Source organism: Pelodiscus sinensis, chromosome 30 (genome assembly GCF_049634645.1).
Source record: "Pelodiscus sinensis isolate JC-2024 chromosome 30, ASM4963464v1, whole genome shotgun sequence".
In the NCBI taxonomy this organism is placed as follows: domain Eukaryota; kingdom Metazoa; phylum Chordata; order Testudines; family Trionychidae; genus Pelodiscus; species Pelodiscus sinensis.
In genome coordinates this window covers 4,734,615-4,752,082 of record NC_134740.1, presented here as the reverse complement: position 1 = coordinate 4,752,082, position 17,468 = coordinate 4,734,615, and the positions used below count along the sequence as shown (strand labels likewise).

General features: G+C 52.8%; 1 protein-coding gene and 1 non-coding gene across 2 annotated transcripts; one reads left to right on the top strand and one right to left on the bottom strand.

Annotated features, from left to right (window-relative positions):
- The first annotated feature begins 3,411 nt into the window (after positions 1 to 3,411).
- On the top strand, positions 3,412 to 15,966 carry LOC142821126 (olfactory receptor 1E16-like). Its single transcript, XM_075911925.1, has 2 exons — positions 3,412 to 3,693; positions 15,004 to 15,966. The coding sequence occupies exons 1-2, from the start codon at positions 3,412 to 3,414 to the stop codon at positions 15,964 to 15,966; spliced, it is 1,245 nt and encodes a 414-aa protein (XP_075768040.1).
- LOC112547436 (U4 spliceosomal RNA) lies at positions 4,777 to 4,917 on the bottom strand. Its single transcript, XR_003091177.2, has one exon. It is a non-coding gene; the product is annotated as a U4 spliceosomal RNA (small nuclear RNA).
- Positions 15,967 to 17,468: the final 1,502 nt, after the last annotated feature.

Here is a 17,468-nt window from a genome sequence, read left to right as displayed (position 1 = left end):
GGACACGTGGCAGGAGGGTTTGGGCAGCAGATGGAAACCGGCTCCTGTTTGGATTGAGGAAAGTCGGCAAGATGGAGCCAAAACTGCCGGACCCCGCCGCCGGCTTCCCCGGGGAGACCGCCCCAGGGAGCTATCTGGGGCGGAATCAGAAATCCAGGCGCCCATCGCCACGCGGCGTCAGGGGAGTCTCAGAACTGGGGTGTCAGCGCGGAGAGGAGGGTGGATGGGGGGGAACGTGGCGTGATCTCCCCGTCTGCAGCCCCGCCCCCTGCTGCGAATGGCCCGTCTCTAACCGAGAGAGAGATAAGCTGGTCCGTTCCCCTGTGGGGATCTGTCCCTGCGGTCACGGCCCTTGTTCCGACGCAGCCCAGACAACACGGAACAGTCTCGATAAAACAGCCCCGCCAGCAGCGCCGGGCACTGGATTAAAAGGCGCCTCCAGGCCCCTCCAGTCCTACGATGCTCTGCTGCTGCCCCGTCAGTCTGTGGGGCGGAAACCAGATTCTCCCCCTGCAGCTGCGGTTCCTGCCCCAGCTGCCCCTCCCGGGAGAGACTCCCCCTCTGGGCATCTCCCGGCCTTGTCTGTGTCCTGTGCAGCCCCCGGCACATTCTAGAGGAGCCCGCGGGCCAAGGGTTTCCGGAGGATTTCACCCTCGCACCTGGGAGATGTCTGAGTCTCCAATGGATCCTTCCCCTGGCTGTTCACCTCCGCTGGGCCACACCCCCATGCAAACCGTGTAGGGCCCGGTCCCCTGCACCCTGCAATCCGTCCTCCCCCAACCCCCTCCTGTCACGTTGCGGGCGCTTAGCTGAGCGCAGGGTCTGCCTGGTGTCATGGGGACACCTGTCCCCGAGGGGACATCGCCACGTGCTGAGCGCCCACCCCCTGGCGTCCCTTATACCTGGCCAGGGGAACCCGCATGCAAATCTCTGCTCAGGGGCTGTCGGGTTAAATACCAGCCCCTGGGTCTAGGAGCCTCAGTCTCCGCCCAGACACAGCCCGGCCCGGCCCGCGGGGGAGTTTCCCTCAGTGCCTGGGAACGAGAATGGAACCTCTGCTGCTTTTCCTCGCCCTGCTCGCCGCCCCCTGCTGTGAGTGTCCGTGGGGCACGTGGGGGAATTAGGGAGCCGCACGCACATTCAGCGGCTAATTCCTTCCTGGATTTGCTTCCTTTCCCCAGGTGTCCTCGCTCAGGTGCAGCTGGTCCAGTCTGGCCCGGGGACAGCGAAGCCCGGAGAGACCCTCACCCTGAGCTGCGCTGTCTCCGGATTCTCCATCTCTACTCAGCATTACAGCTGGAGCTGGATCCGGCAGCCCCCTGGGAATGGGCTGGAGTGGGTTGGGTCTGTGTACCCATATAACAGCGGGGAGACAGCCTACGCCCCGTCTCTCCAAAGCCGAGTCACCGTCTCTGGGGATACGGCCAAGAACCAGGTCTCGCTGCAGCTCCGCTCGCTGACAGCTGTGGACACCGGCACCTATTACTGCGCCCGCTACACAGTGACACGGAGCAACGCAGGGCTTGGCAGAAAAAGAGGAAGCAGTTTCTACCTCGCACTGGGAGGCTCCAGCGATAGCTGGGCCCCTGCAGAGAAAGAGACACAGACGCATTGAATTAACTTCGAACAAAACACCCGCACGCACATCGGGACTTTAAGAAAATCCCAGGAAGAATTTATGGACACGGCCTCCCCTTCAGCTGCCACAGAAAAGGTGTCACGCTCACTGGGAGAACAGAGGCATTTCCTGCCTTTTCAGTGGCTGGCAGACCGGGAATTGAGAGCTAAAAACCATCCCGCGGGGCCTGTTCCTGGGTCTGTCCCAGGGGCGTTATGTGCACTAGGACGGTCACTTTGTCTTCGGAAGGGAGTAAAGGGCACGGACACACACAGAGCAAGTCCCATTCTCCCCAGTAGGGGGCAGCGGCCCTTCACGGACACACACAGAGCAAGTCCCATTCCCCTCAGTAGGGGGCAGCGGCCCCTCACGGACACACACGGAGCAAGTCCCATTCCCCCCAGTAGGGGGCAGCGGCCCTTCACGGACACACACGGAGCAAGTCCCATTCTCCCCAGTAGGGGGCAGCGGCCCCTCACGGACACACACGGAGCAAGTCCCATTCCCCCCAGTAGGGGGCAGCGGCCCCTCACGGACACACACGGAGCAAGTCCCATTCTCCCCAGTAGGGGGCAGCAGCCCTTCACAGACACACAAGGAGCAAGTCCCATTCTCCCCAGTAGGGGGCAGCAGCCCTTCACAGACACACAAGGAGCAAGTCCCATTCTCCCCAGTAGGGGGCAGCAGCCCTTCACAGATATAAGCGGAGCAAGTCCCATTCCCCCCAGTAGGGGGCAGCGGCCCCTCACGGACACACACAGAGCAAGTCCCATTCTCCCCAGTAGGGGGCAGCGGCCTTTCACAGACACACACAAAGCAAGTCCCATTCCCCCCAGTAGGGGGCAGCGGCCCCTCACGGACACACACGGAGCAAGTCCCATTCCCCCCAGTAGGGGGCAGCGGCCCTTCACAGACACACACGGAGTAAGTCCCATTTTTTCTGGTACCCGGAGCACGCGGCCCTTCCCCAGCAAGCCCAGCCGCCTTTGTCACCCAGTGTCTCTGCGTCTCTCCCCATGGAAAGCGCCTGGCACCAGGCGATGCATTTCCCCCAACCAGTGCTCCAGACGGTCCCTGTGTCCCTGCAGCCCCGGGCTGCGTCCTCCCAGCGCCACAAGCTGCCCCGCGCGCCCTGCCCAGTGCTCGCCCTGCACTGAGGCGGCTTCTCACTCTCCGGTGCCGGGAACCCGCCTCTGGCTCCCCGCAGCTGCGGCTCCCTCCCCCCCAGACCCTCCCGGGAGAGTCTCGCGGCTCCGGAAAGCGCCTCCTGGCGTCTGTATTTCCCAGCCGGGCCCAGGGCGTCGGGCGGGATTCAAAAACCCAGCGAGGGCCGGGACCCGATCCTCGGGACATCGATTCCCGATGAAGGACTCCAGCCCCCGTGAAGTGACTTTGGGCCACAGGCTGAGACACGCAGCGGGTGTGTGACTCTGAGGCCGGCCAGTCCTGGCTCCCTCCCTTTAAACCTCCTGGCGGAGCCCGCATGCAAATCCCTCCCCGGGGCTGCCTGTGTAAATACAAACCCAGGATTCTAGGATCCTCAGTCTCTGCCCAGACACAGCCCGGCCCGGCCCGCGGGGGAGTTTCCCTCAGTGCCTGGGAACGGGAATGGAGCCTCTGCTGCTTTTCCTGGGCCTGCTCGCCGCCCCCAGCTGTGAGTGTCCGTGGGGCACGTGGGGGAATCAGGGTCACACAGAGACACACTCGGTGGCTACATCTTTCCTCGCTTTCTTGCCCTTTTCCCAGGTGTCCTCTCCCAGGTGCGGCTGGTCCAGTCCGGCCCGTTGGCGGCGATGCCCGGGGAGACCCTCACCCTGAGCTGCGCTGTCTCCGGGTTCTCCATCTCCGCTCCGAATTACAACTGGCAGTGGCACCGGCAGCGCCCCGGGAAGGGGCTGGAGTGGGTGGGGTTTGTGTATCCGTATAGCGGGAGCGCAACCTACGCCCGGCCTCTCCAAGGCCGCATCGCCATCTCCCCTGACTCCGCCAGGAACCAGGTCTCGCTGCAGCTCCGCTCGCTGACAGCTGCGGACACCGGCACCTATTACTGCGCCCGGCAGCCTCACACTCACACAGTGACACGGAGCAACCGGGGCCTGGCGCAAAAAGGGGAAGCGGCTTCTAACGAGCCGGGGAGGCTGCGGGCCCAGGGAGCGCGGGGCCCCGCAGGGAACCAGACACGCGCCCAGGGAGCGCGCTGTGAAAACGCACCGACCCGTGGGGGGGATTTAAAACTCGGGCAGGATTTACCCCGCGCCACTGGCTGGTTTCTCGAAGGACTTTCCCCCGCTTCCCACGCCGGGCGGAGCGGGCCGGGAACGAGTCGCGGGAGGAACAGCGACAAAACCCTGGCTCGAGGCGTCTGGTCCCCGGATCGTGTCCCCGGGAAGGTCTCTGCCTCCCCCGACAAACAGCCCTGGCCAGGCCCGTGCGCCCAGAGGGTGTAACGAGGGGCCCGCGGCCGGGCACCGGAGACAGGCGGGAAGGGACTTTCTGACCCCACCCCCCAGGACCCAGCAGCGGGGAGGGGGACGCGGCCCGGGGCTCCCCTGTGGGGGGAGGTGGGGAGGACCCGACCCGGCACAGAGATGCCGCGTGATGCAACCGCGGGCTCTGGCTGCCCCGGGAAGCTGCCAGGCGGGTTGTGCGGGGAGCGGGGTCACAGCCCCGGGAGGAGACAGAGCGCGGCTCCCCCGCAATAAGACACCGCCCCCACCCAACGGGAACCCAGAGCCCTCACACTCCCCGCCCCCCCCCAGGCGGGGAAAGCCCCTCCCACTCCCTCCCCCTGCCCCCGCGGGGAAAGCCCCTCCCACTCCCTGCCCCTCCGTTCCCCAAGCTCCGCTGGGCAGGAGGGAGCCGAGATGCGGCGCGAAGCCTCTTGCGCTGCGCTCCTTTCGCAGCCGGTCTGGCGGGACCGGAGCTTTCCTAGTCGCTGTTCGGCGGACACGAGGCGGGTTCCCCGCTGCGGGGCCCGAAGGGGAGAGTAGCAGGAGCCGCCCTGAACTCCGCAGCGACCCGCGGGCGGTCAGCAGGAAGCCGAAATCCGAGCAAAAATTTAAAACGGGACGCTAAGAACCCAGCTGAGACCCGAACCCATAACTGCAGCGCAAACACGGAAACGTAAAACTCGCTCTTATATTAACACAGGTGGCTGGTCCCCGCAGAGACCCCCAAAAATTGCCGGTGCCGACTAGATTTCCAATCGGCATGGCGGAGTATTGGGAAAAGTTTTCAACTAGCAATAATCGCGCTTCGGATTAACCTCATGGGCTACGATATTGCCACTGCGCAAAGATCCCGAAAAAGCCGCCGGCGCGTCACCTCTTCCCGGCCACCGACTCCCAGCTCAGGGCGAGGCCCGGTACCGTGTGTGTGGGGGAGGGAAGGGGGGAGACGGGTGCGAAGTGCCCCGAGCAGCGATACCTCCGGCGCCCCTGGCAGCCCAGCCAGACCCAGAGGGCTTGCGGGGTTCCCCACTTTTGTGGGGCTCAGCTGCCCGCAGAGGCCTCTGGGATCCCTATGCAAATGTGGGATTACGTCACCAGGCCGGAACCTGCCCCAGGTGGATGGGCTGAGCCTACTTCAGCATGCGGTGGGGTGGCCAGTAGGGAGACTAGGGAGAAAGTGGGAGGGGGCCGGAGTAAGGATCAGCCTTTTCCTGGCTTGGCATGTACTTCTATCTGGTGGATCTGCTCATTATGGACCTGGGCTTCATCTCCGTCACCCTCCCCAGATCCATGGCCAGCTGCCTCCTGGCCCCCCCCTCTCCCCCCGGGTGATTTCCTATCCTGGGTGTCACCCGGGTCTTCCTTTATTTCATCTTCCGAGCAATGGATCATTTCCTCCTCCCCATCCTGGCCTATGACCGACAGGTCGTGATCTGCCAGCCACTCTCCCAGGAGCAAGTGATGAACAAAGGAGCTTGTGTCCAACTGGCCACCAGAGCCTTGAGCGCAGGCTTCCTCTACTCCGCCATGCACACTGGGGCTATGTCTACACTGGCATGATTTTCCGGAAATGCTTTTAATGGAAAAGTTTTCTGTTAAAAGCATTTTCAGAAAAGCACGTCTAGATTGGCAGGATGCTTTTTTGCAAAAGCACTTTTTGTGGAAAAGCGTCCGTGGCCAATCTAGACGCGCTTTTCCGCAAAAAAGCCCTGATCGTGTTTTCGCGATCGGGGCTTTTTTGCGGAAAAGAAATCTCTGCTGTCTACTCTGGCCCTTTTGCACAAAAGATTTTTGCCCAAACGGGAGCAGCATAGTATTTCCGCAAAAGCACTGACAATCTTACAGGAGATCATCAGTGCTTTTGTGGAAATTCAAGCGGCCAGTGTAGACAGCTGGCAAGTTTTTCCACAAAAGCAGATGATTTTGCGGAAAAACTTGCCAGTCTAGACACAGCCTGGGAGTGCCTTCAGGTTATCCTTCTGCCAGGCTAATGTCATCAACCCGTTCTTCTGTGAAGTCCCCCTGTTCCTCAAGTTGGCTTGCTCTGAGAACTACGCCTAGACTGGCATGATTTTCCACAAATGCTTTTAACGGAAAAGTTTTCTGTTAAAATCATTTGCGGAAAAGAGTGTCTAGATTGGCACGAATGCTTTTCTGCAAAAGCACTTTTTACGGAAAAGCGTCCATGCCAATCTAGACACGCTTTTGCACAAAAAAGCCCCAATTTTCACGATCGAGGCTTTTTTTGCGCAAAACAAATCTTAGTTGTCTACACTGGTCCTTTTGCGCAAAAGCTTTGCCCAAACAGGAGGGCTACATCTAGACTGGCATGATTTACTGGAAATACTTTTAACGGAAAAGTTTTCCGTTAAAAGCATTTTTGGAACAGAGCTTCTAGATTGGCCCGGACACTTTTCCGAAAAAGCACTTTTTGCAGAAAAGCGTCTGTGGCCAATCTAGATGCAGTTTTCCTCAAAAAAGCCCCAATCACCATTTTCGTGATCGGGGCTTTTTTTGCGGAAAACAGTACTATGGGCTGTGTCTATACTGGCAAGTTTTTCCGCACAATCATCTGATTGTGTGGAAAAACTTGCCAGCTGTCTATACTGGCCACTTGAATTTCCGCAAAAGCACTGACGATCTCCTGTAAAATCATCAGTACTTTTCCGGAAATACTATGCTGCTCCCATTTGGGCAAAAGTCTTTTTCCAAAAGACTTTTGCGCAAAAAAGCCAGTGTAGACAGCATAGTATTGTTTTCCGTCAAAAAGCCCCGATGGCGAAAATGGCGATCGGGGCTTTTTTGCGGGAAAACGCGTCTAGATTGGCCACAGACGCTTTTCCACAAAAAGTGCTTTTGCGGAAAAGCATCCTGCCAAGCTAGACGTTCTTTTCCGAAAATGCTTTTAATGGAAAACTTTTCCGTTAAATGCATTTCCGGAAATTCATGCCAGTGTAGACGTAGCCATGCTGTCTACACTGGCCCTTTTGCGCAAAAGTCTTTCGGAAAAAGACTTTTGCCCGAACGGGAGCAGCATAGTATTTCCGGAAAATCACTGATGATTTTACATGAGATCGTCAGTGCTTTTCCAGAAATTAAAGCGACCAGTGTAGACAGCTGGCAAGTTTTTCCGCAAAAGCAGATGATTTTGCGGAAATACTTGCCAGTCTAGACAGAGCCAAGCAGCATAGTATTTGCGCAAGAAGCACTGATTTTGTACATTAGAAAGTCAGTGCTCTTGCTGAAATTCAAGCGGAATGGGAGGGGCAGAGGGATTGGGGTCTAGGGGCAGTGCGGGGAATGGGCAGCACAGAGCTGGGGGGCAGGGATCAGGGGGTGCAGGGTGCGGGGTGCAAGAGCAGGGGATCCAGGGTGGAGGGGCGGCATGGGGAATGGGCAGCAGGAGCCAGATGGGGCATGGGGTGGGTGTAGCAAGCCGGGTGGTCAGCCGGGAACGGTCTCTCGCCGGCGAGGGGGCTGGGGCTGTGGCAGGACTGGATTCGGCGGGGCGGGGCCTGGCTGGCTGCAGCCAGCTGCCGGGGACATGTGGCCCTTTAAAATCGTCTGCCAGCACCCCGCCTCCTCACACCGCAGCTGCACGCGGGCAGCCTGGCACTGAGAATTGCCACACTTTCCCCTTCCCAGCAGTGCTCTGCTCCTCCACCCGGCCGGCGGATCGGATGGGGCCGTGCCGCCTGTAGTGCGGGCTTCGGCCAGCCTGTCACAATGGCCCACCGGGCCAGTCCACCCCTGCACTCGCCAGCTGGCAAAACCTACTCGCCACGGGCGAGCGAGCTAGTGTATTTGTTGACCCCTGGCTATTAGCCAGGATGGGTAAGAAATGGTGTCCCTAGTCTCTGTTTGTCAGAGGGTGGAGATGGATGGCAGGAGAGAGATCGCGTGATCATTATCTGTTCGTTTCATTCCCTCTGGAGCTCCCGGCATTGGCTTCTGTCAGCGGACAGGCTACTGAGTTGGATGGACCTTTGGTCCGACCCGGTGGGGCTGTTCTTAAGTTCTTATGGATGTTGTTGGGTTTTTTCTATATTAGGGGTTGTTTTTCATTTTTCTCAAGAAAATATTATTTCCCAACACTATCCTTGTCGCAGAGACTGGAAGAGGGGTTTCCAAGGCCCAGGCAGGAGTTGGGCATCAGAACATTGGTGGGAGTTATCTGCCTAGATAGTTGGAAAGTTTGCCTGGTATGACGGAGAGATGATGGAACTTGTCCTCAGTCACCTGGGAGACCAGTGATCGGGATTTGAACATAACACCCGTGTTCTCTGCCTGGGACACCGCCTCTCAGGAGGTAACACCAATTTATCCAAGGTGTAAATAACACAATCGCTGTACTTGTGTCACAACAGTTTTCAATGACAAGAAGTGTGGCTGTCAGGAAACAATCATATTCCACACACAGGGGCTGTGTCTACACTGGCATGAATTTCCGGAAATGCTTAAAACAGAATAGTTTTCGTTATAGGTATTTCCGGAAAAAGAGCGTCTACATTGGCAGGCTGCTTTTCCGGAAAAGCCCTTTTTCCGGAAAAGCATCTGTGGCCAATGTAGATGCGCTTTTCCGGAAAAGAGCCCCGATTGTCATTTTCGCGATTGGGGCTTTTTTCCGGAAAAGACTACTGGGCTGTCTACACTGGCCCTTTTCCGGAACAGTGTTCCGGAATAAGGACTTATGCCCGAGCGGGAGCAGCGTAGCTTTTCTGGAATAGCGGCTGATTTTGTACAGTAGAGCGTCGTTGCTTTTCCGGAAATTCAAGGGCCAGTGTAGACAGCTCGCAGCTTATACCGGAAAAGCGGCTGATTTTCCGGAATAAGTGGCCCAGTGTAGACACAGCCAGGATGTGAAGACACACCTGAGTGTGGGTTCCTGTTCTTCCCCCTTTCCTACTTGATCCTGAGAGTTTCCTGACAGGCTCAAGGAATTTTGTCCTTTCATGTGAAGCCGCAGCTGGAGGAGTGGCTGTGGCTACATCTCAATAATGAAGCTTTCAGTGAGTCAGCGACTGGAGCCTGGAACTGGATGGCAAGAGACTTGACAGTGAAAAAAGTCAGGATGGGGGTTCCTGCAATAATACCTCTGTACATATGCATCCTGATCTCTACATGCCTTGACCATTAGCAGGGAGCAGTGTAGTCACAAGGGCTGTGTCTAGACTGGCCACTTTTTCCGGAAAAGCAGCTGCTTTTCCGGAAAAACTTGCCAGCTGTCTACACTGGCTGCTTGAATTTCCGCAAAAGCACTGACGCTCTCATGTAAGATTGTCAGTGCTTTTGCGGAAATACTATGCTGCTCCCGTTTGGGCAAAAGTCATTTTCCGAAAAACGTTTGCACAAAAGGGCCAGTGTAGACAGCAGAGATTTGTTTTCCGCCAAAAAGCCCCGATGGTGAAAATGGCGATCGGGGCTTTTTTGCGCAAAAGCGCGTCTAGATTGGCCACGGACGCTTTTCCACAAAAAGTGCTTTTGCAGAAAAGCATCCTGCCAATCTAGATGCGCTTTTTCCGGAAAAACTTATAATGGAAAACTTTTTCGTTAAAAGCATTTCCGGAAAATCATGCCAGTCTAGACGTAGCCAAGGAGTTGCAGAACAGTTGGAGATAACGGCTGGGGCAGGGGTGGGCAATAATTGTTGATGGGGGGACATTCCAGGAATTCGGTAAGTTGTTTGCGAAGGGCCTATTCAGGCTAATGAATGAGCATTAGAGGAAATACAGGCCTTGGAGAAAAACATCTTCCATCTGGTGAGGCTCCCGATAACACTCCAGAGAGCCCGTCACTAATGGTTGTTGTGACTCTCTGAGGGCAGGCGACCAGGCCCCGTGTCCCTAGACACCTTCTTGCCGTGTCTGTTTTTTTCCACACACTGGACTGGGACCCAAGGCTTGAGACAAGCGGCGCCAGCCCTGTGGCCAAGCTATAAAAGGCTGGGGATGATCTTGGCCGTTCTTCTTCACTCCCCGCACCCGAGGGCTCCGGCAAAGACCTGAGGAACAAAGGCAGAGCCGGGGGGAAGGGCTGGACCCAGGCTAGAGCGATTTCTAGCCTGTGACCGGAAATCCGAGAAACCCAACCGGCGCAGCAAATGCAGCTTGTGCCTTGAGAACCCGCCAGTTTGCTGGTGTCAGTGTTCCGGGGTGAGACACTGCCCGTGTGTTGTCAGTCTAAGCTGCGTGCTGTGCTCAGTGTGCGTCTGCGCATTTCCTGCTCATCCGCTCTGCTCTGTTTGCTGTTTGCACCATCCACCTTTTGTGGGTCAGGCGCTTGTTTGGAGCATGACCTAAATGAAATGCGACAGCCACCCAGGCACCTACAGTCGCAGAACTTGGGAACAACAAACTGATTGAGAGTCTCTGTACAGCGCAGGAAGTAACCACAACACCAACACCAGTGTGTTGGGAGGTGAGTGTGAAAGGGGCAGTATGGGTGTCAGTCAGAGATGGAGCTGGAGTTACAGACTATGTGTGAGTGTGTGCGTGGATGTGTGTGTGACAGAGACTGTGTGTGCACCTACTGCTGGGGAAGTCTATGAGACGCTGTGCGCTGTCTCTTCAGAAGGGACTCACACCAGAAGGCTCAGGCCATGGGGCTGAGCTCTTTAGCTCCTGAGCTTTGTCATTCCCCACCCTGCTCTGCCGAGGTGGCACAGACGGGCAGGGAGGAGAGAAGCGAGGGGATGCCCTGACATCAACGCCCCCGCCCTCCCATTCTGCACAGCAAGCAGGAGGATGCTCAAAGGCCGGGCTGTCAAATGCACTTGATATTCAAAAGCTGTTGGGAACCTCATTCCCAGAAGTTTCCTTAAGAATCCCAGCCAGTGCCAACATGGGGATTCACATGGTGGCTTTATAATCTTCTTGGCCGGTGTTTGGAGTTGCAGGTTCAGAGATCATAGAACCATAGAATACTGGGACTGGAAGGGACCTCGAGAGGTCATCGAGTCTAGTTCCCTACCCTCACAGCTGGACCCAGTAACATCTAGACCATCCCTGACAGGTGTCTGTCCAACCTGCTCTGAAATATCTCCAGGGATGGAGATTCCACAACCTCCCTAGGCAGTTTATTCCAGTGCTTAACCACCCTGATAGGCAGGAAGTTTTTCCTGATGTCCAACCTAAACCTCCCTTGCTGCAGTTTAAGCCCTTTGCTTCTTGTTCTATCCTCAGAGGCCAGGAAGAACAAAGTTTCTCCCTCCTCCTTGTGACACCCTTTTAGAGACCTAAAAACCACTATCATGTCCCCTCTTAATCTTCTCTTTTCCAAACTAAACAAGCCGGCTGTGTCTAGACTGGCAAGTTTTTCTGGAAAATCAGCTGCTTTTCCGGAAAAACTTGCCAGCTGTCTACACTGGCCGCTTGAATTTCTGGAAAAGCACTGACGATCTACTGTAAAATCATCAGTGCTTTTCCAGAAAAACTATGCTGCTCCCGTTTGGGCAAAAGTCTTTTTCCGAAAGATTTTTGCACAAAAGGGCCAGTGTAGACAGCACAGTATTGTTTTCTGCAAAAAAGCCCCAATCGCGAAAATGGTGATCGGGGCTTTTTTGAGGAAAAGAGTGTCTAGATTGGCCACGGACGCTTTTCCGCAAAAAGTGCTTTTCTGGAAAAGCGTCCTGCCAATCTAGACGTGCTTTTCCAAAAATGCTTTTAACGGAAAACTTTTCCGTTAAAAGCATTTCCGGAAAATCATGCCAGTGTAGACGTAGCCACCCAGTTCTTTCAGTCTTCCTTCATAAGTTATGTTCTCTAGACCTTTCATCATTCGTGTTGCTCTTCTCTGGTCCTTCTCCAACTGACCCGGGGGTGTTAGCCAAGAGTTCCTTCACTTGGGATCTTAGTTACTAGAAAACAGAATTGACGCTGGTTCCATTTTGCCATTCTGCTACCACATAATATATCAGAAAAACAAAGATTTGCATTGAGAGCAGAAGTGCTGTCTCCATTATTTTCCTTTAAAATGAGACGTTCCTTTTCATGAATCCTAGGGCTGGAAGAGACCTCAGGTCATCACATCCAGCCCCCTACCCAAAGCAGGACCAACTCCAAGTTAATCATCCCAGCCAGGGCTTTGTCAAGCTGGGATGTCAAAGCCTCTAAGGATGGAACTTCCACCACCTCCCCAGGAACCCATTCTAGTGCTTTCTCACCCTTCTAGGGAAATAGTTTTTCCTCATATGCAACCTAGAATGTAAGAACATAAGAACGGACAGACTAGGGCAGACCAAAGGTCCATCTAGTGCAGTATCCTGTCTGCAGACAGTGGCCAATACCAGATGCCCCAGAGGGAGGAATCGCAACAGGTAATCTTCATGTGATCCCTCCCGTCACCCACCTCCAGAGAAACAGAGGCTAGGGACACCATTCCTACCCATCCTGGCCAACATCCAACCCTATTAAGCCATTGATTGACCTAACCTCCATTAATCTATCTAGCTCTTTTTTGAACCCTGCTAAAGTGCTAGCCTTCCTCTAGCAAGGAGTTCCATAGGTTGACCAGACCCCTCGCACTGCTACTTGAGACCATTGTTCCTCATTCTGCCATCTACCACCACAGAGAACAGCCTCGCTCCATACTCTTTGGAACCCCCCTTCAGTTAGTTGAAGGCCGTTATCAAATTTCCCCTCACTCTTGTCTTCTGTAGACTAAACAAGCCAGAATCCATCAGCCCCTCTTTGTAGGTCATGTGCTACAACCCCCTAATAATTTTGGTTGCCCTCCACTGGACCCTCTCCAATGAGTCCACATCCTTTCTGTAAGGGGGGGCCCCAAAATTGGAAACAATTCTCCAGATGTGGCCTCCCCAGTGCCGAATAAAGAGGAATAATCACTTCTCTAGGTCTGCTGTCAATGGTCCTCCTAATGCACCCCAATATGCATTGAGATCAGATGTTCTGTCTCCATTATTTTCCTTTGCAGTCAGACATTCTTTTTCTTAAATTTTGCTTTGTCTTTTGGGCCAACCGTTCTGCGTGTTCCACTATTTTCCCTTTGGAATTCATTGTTTTCCATGATTTCCCCCTTGAAGTTCGCCATGAGACTGACCTTATTCAGCTGTTTTTCCTTTCTACGAACACACAGTAACACTCACTCATACTATAATTTCAAATTCCCGCCAGCAGGAACATCAAGGGGGTTTGCCTCATCTCAGGGGAAGGAGAAATTTCCAGCCAGGAAATAAATTCTTTTCTGTGAATGGGAAGAATAGTCAATACACCAAGAAGCCCTGTAGAATCCACGCTTCCTGGCAGGAACTCAAAGCTCCCTTTACTGAGATAATTGAAAAACTTGCCATTGTAGAAGAGACTGGAAAATGTACCGCAAAGACTAATCTTACCTCAGATCACCCGGAGGGAGGGTGAGGATCAGGGTGCAGCTGGTTGGATATGATCAGTGTGACAGGAGAAGCATCCCAGTTAAAATGAAATCTGCTTTAGCAAAGAAAAAACATCAGTGTCAGCCTGGCTACGTCTAGACTGGCATGATTTTCCGGAAATGCTTTTAACGGAAAAGTTTTCCGTTAAAAGCATTTTCGGAACAGAGTGTCTAGATTGGCACTGATGATTTTCCACAAAAGCACTTTTTGTGGAAAAGCGTCCGTGCCAATCTAGATGCGCTTTTCCGCAAAAAATCTAGATGCGTTTTTTCCGCCATTTTCGCGATCGGGGCTTTTTTGCTGAAATCAAATCTGAGCTGTCTACACTGGGCCTTTTGCACAAAAGTTTTGCGCAAAAGGGACTTTTGCCCAAACTGGAGTGTCAAAGCTTTTCCGTAAAAAGCACTGATTTCGGACAGTAGATCGTCAGTGCTTTTGCGGAAAATCAAGCAGCCAGAGTAGACAGCTGGCAAGTTTTTCGGGAAAAGCGGCTGATTTTCTGGAAAAACTGGCCAGTCTAGACACAGTGCCTGTGTCTAAGGGCTTGTCTACACCACAGAGAAGATCGACATTGCCACAGTCGATATTCCGGGGTTCAAATGAGCGGGTCTATTGAAGAACTGCTCATTTGAAGTGAATGGGCATCCCCGTTGGTGTTGGTAACCAAACTCCTCATGAGGAGTAAGGGAAGTTGACAGGTGCATGTGTTCCAGTCAACCTCCCGCTGCATGGATGTCACCAAAACATGAATTCAGATATTTGACTCCAGCTACGTAATTATCGCAGCCAGAGCTGCATATCTGAAATCAACTTTCCCCTTCAGTGTAGAACAGGCCAAAGGATGTAAATTTCACATTGCTTGGAGAACCCAGGTGCGAAGTTGATTTCCCATTATCTACAGTCAAAGTACCCCTTCCCATTCTCTGACAAACCAAGGAAGCCATTCCCTCTCTGCCCACCTTGGCTAACAGCCATTGATGGACCTGTCCCTCGTCAAAGTGTCTCGTTTATTGACTGTGCTGTGTGTGTGTGTTTTATTTCCCTTTATGTGAATGTTGTGGCTCATGCCAGTTTCAGGACAAAGCAACGTTCCCTCTGTTCTCTCTGGTTGTGTCTAGACTGGCAAGTTTTTCCGCAAAATCATCTGATTTTGCGGAAAAACTTGCCAGCTGTCTATACTGGCCGCTTGAATTTCCGCAAGAACACTGACGATCTCCTGTAAGATCATTAGTGTTCTTGTGGAAATACTATGCTGCTCCCGTTTGGGCAAAAGTCTTCTTCCGAAAGACTTTTGTGCAAAAGGGCCAGTGTAGATAGCACAGTAGTGTTTTCCACAAAAAAGCCCCGATCGCAAAAATGGTGATCAGGGCTTTTTTGCAGAAAACAGCGTCTAGATTGGCCAAGGAAAAGCATCCTGCCAACCTAAATGTGTTTTTCCAAAAATGCTTTTAACGGAAAACTTTTCCGTTAAAAGCATTTCCAGAAAATCATGCCAGTGTTGACGTAGCCTCTGTGTGTGTCTCTGTGTCTGTCATTTCTCTTTCTAGAAATGTGCCATGGAAAAACTAAATAAAACGCCCATCGTGGAATTTGTCCTCTTGGGATTTGGAGATGACCCTGAACTGCAGCCCCTTTTCTTCTTCACCTTCCTAATGATCTACCTTGTCACGCTGGCTGGGAACCTCCTCATCATTGTGCTGGTTGTGACTGACCCGCACCTTCACACCCCTATGTACTTCTTCCTGGGGAACCTGGCCTGCTTGGAGACTTGCTTCTCCTCTACCATCCTGCCCCGGCTGCTGGCCAGTCTCCTTACCGGGCACAGGACCGTTCCCGTGAAGGGCTGCATCGTCCAGTTGTATGTCTTTGCTGTCCTGTCATGTGAAGAAAACCTGCTGCTCACAGCCATGTGCTATGACCGGTACTTGGCGATCTGCCACCCCCTCCGCTACGCAGCTCTGATGAACGGCCGGGTGTGCTGCCAGATAGTGGCAGGGTCCTGGCTCAGTAGCTTTCTGGGCTCTGCCACAGTCAATATTTTCTTGTGGACATTAACGTTCTGCAATTCCAATGAAATCGACCATTTCTTCTGTGACTTCACCCCCATGCTCAAGCTGGCCTGTGATGACACCCAGATTCTGCAACTGGTGGCGTTTATTGTCGCTGCCCTCTGGACACTTTTACCCCTTCTGCTCACTCTGGCATCCTACATTTGTATCATCAGCACCATCCTGAGAATCCCCTCCCACACCGGGAGGCAAAAGGCCTTTTCCACCTGCTCCTCCCACCTCATTGTGGTGACACTTTTCTATGGGACTCAGATCACTGTCTACTTGGTTCCCATCATCAACAGTGCTGAGGTACCAAAAAAAGTCATCTCCTTCTTCTGCACGGTCCTAACACACATGATCAACCCCATCATCTACTGCCTGCGAAACAAGGACGTCAAAGAGTCCTTGAGAAAAACGCTTCAGAAACACGTTGCTGTCAGAGACAGGCAGAGAACCTGAAAAGTCACATTTTCTGTAGTACAATGCAGAACACGAGGTACAGTTCCTTAAACATGGCCCAATTGAGTCTATAAGGCTATGTCTAGACTGCAAGCCTCTTTCGAAAGAGAGCGTCTAGACTGCACATTGAACTTTCGAAAAAGCGGCTTGCTTTTTCGAAAGAAAGCATCCAGTGAGTCTGGATGCTCTCTTTCGAAGAAGCCCTATTTACATTGAAGAACGCCTTCTTTCGAAAGAGGAACTTTCGAAAGAAGGCGTTCTTCCTCGTGAAATGAGGTTTACCGCCATCGAAAGAAAAGCCGCGTTCTTTCGATTTAATTTCGAAAGAACGCGGCTTGAGTCTGGACGCAGGGGAAGTTTTTTCGGAAAAAGGCTACTTTTCCCGAAAAAACCCCTGAGTCTGGACACAGCCTAAGAAAAGAGTTCTTTCTTTCTTTCTTTCTTTCTTTCTTTCTTTCTTTCTTTCTTTCTTTCTTTCTTTCTTTCTTTCTTTCTTTCTTTCTTTCTTTCTTTCTTTCTTTCGCTCAAAAGGGCCAGGGTAGACAGCTCAGATTTGTTTTGCGCAAAAAAGCCCCGATCGCGAAAATGATGATTGGGGATTTTTTGCGCAAAAACGCGTCTAGATTCTCACAGACACTTTTCTGCAAATGCTTTTAACGGAAAACTTTTCCGTTAAAAGCATTTGCAGAAAATCATGCCAGTCTAGACGTAGCCTCAGTGTCCTGCCATGGGAGATCTCCTGCCTATGTAACCCACACACCTAGGGTCCGTCTAGACTGCAAGCTTCTTTGGAAAGAAGCTTTTTTGGAAGAGATCTTTCAAAAAAAGTCTTTTGAAAGAGAGCGTCCACACTTCAAAAGTGCACCGAAAAAACCATCTGCTTTTTTGAAAGAGCATCCACACTCATTGGACACTCTCTCACATGTCACCTGCGATTACTATGGACACCTGTGCTTTTTCCTGGAGGCCTCTTCTTTCGAAAAAGCTCTCTTTTCTGCATCCACACAAGCCGTTTTCCGAAAGAGCTCTTTCAGAAAAGGCATTCTTTCTCATAGAATGAGGTTTACCAGTGTTGGAAAAACCCTTGTGTTCTTTCGATTGGCTTTTGAAAGAATGCAATAGCAGTATGGACATAAGTCAAGTTTTTTCTGAAAAAAAAGGCCGTTTTTCCAAAAAAAACTTTGTAGTCTAGATGCACCTCTACTGTGGTTCAGTGTCGCATATAGTAGCACTTAGACCACTTACAGAAAAAGATAAGAACAAGTGAGCTCTACAGCCTAAATTGAGAAACAGCTTACTATATAGTTCAGGCTGTTGTATCTCTTACGCTAAACTCCAGAGATCCCAGGTTCAAATCTGCTTCTGGGTGTTTACGCCTATTCAGACATTTTTCAGGTGAACACAACATTAAAATATCTCTGTTGATGTTGCTATCAATCTAGATATTGATGCAGGTCTATAATATTGAAGGAGAATATGTACGGTCAACATTTTCAGAGCTC

What these genes read in the sequence shown, in the direction of transcription:
- LOC142821126 (XM_075911925.1), top strand. Translation starts at nt 3,412, where the DNA reads ATGCCCGGGGAGACCCTCACCCTGAGCTGCGCTGTCTCCGGGTTCTCC. An exon ending in GGCAGCCTCACACTCACACA is followed by an intron (nt 3,694 to 15,003) that starts GTGACACGGAGC and finishes TTCTCTTTCTAG; the next exon opens with AAATGTGCCATGGAAAAACT.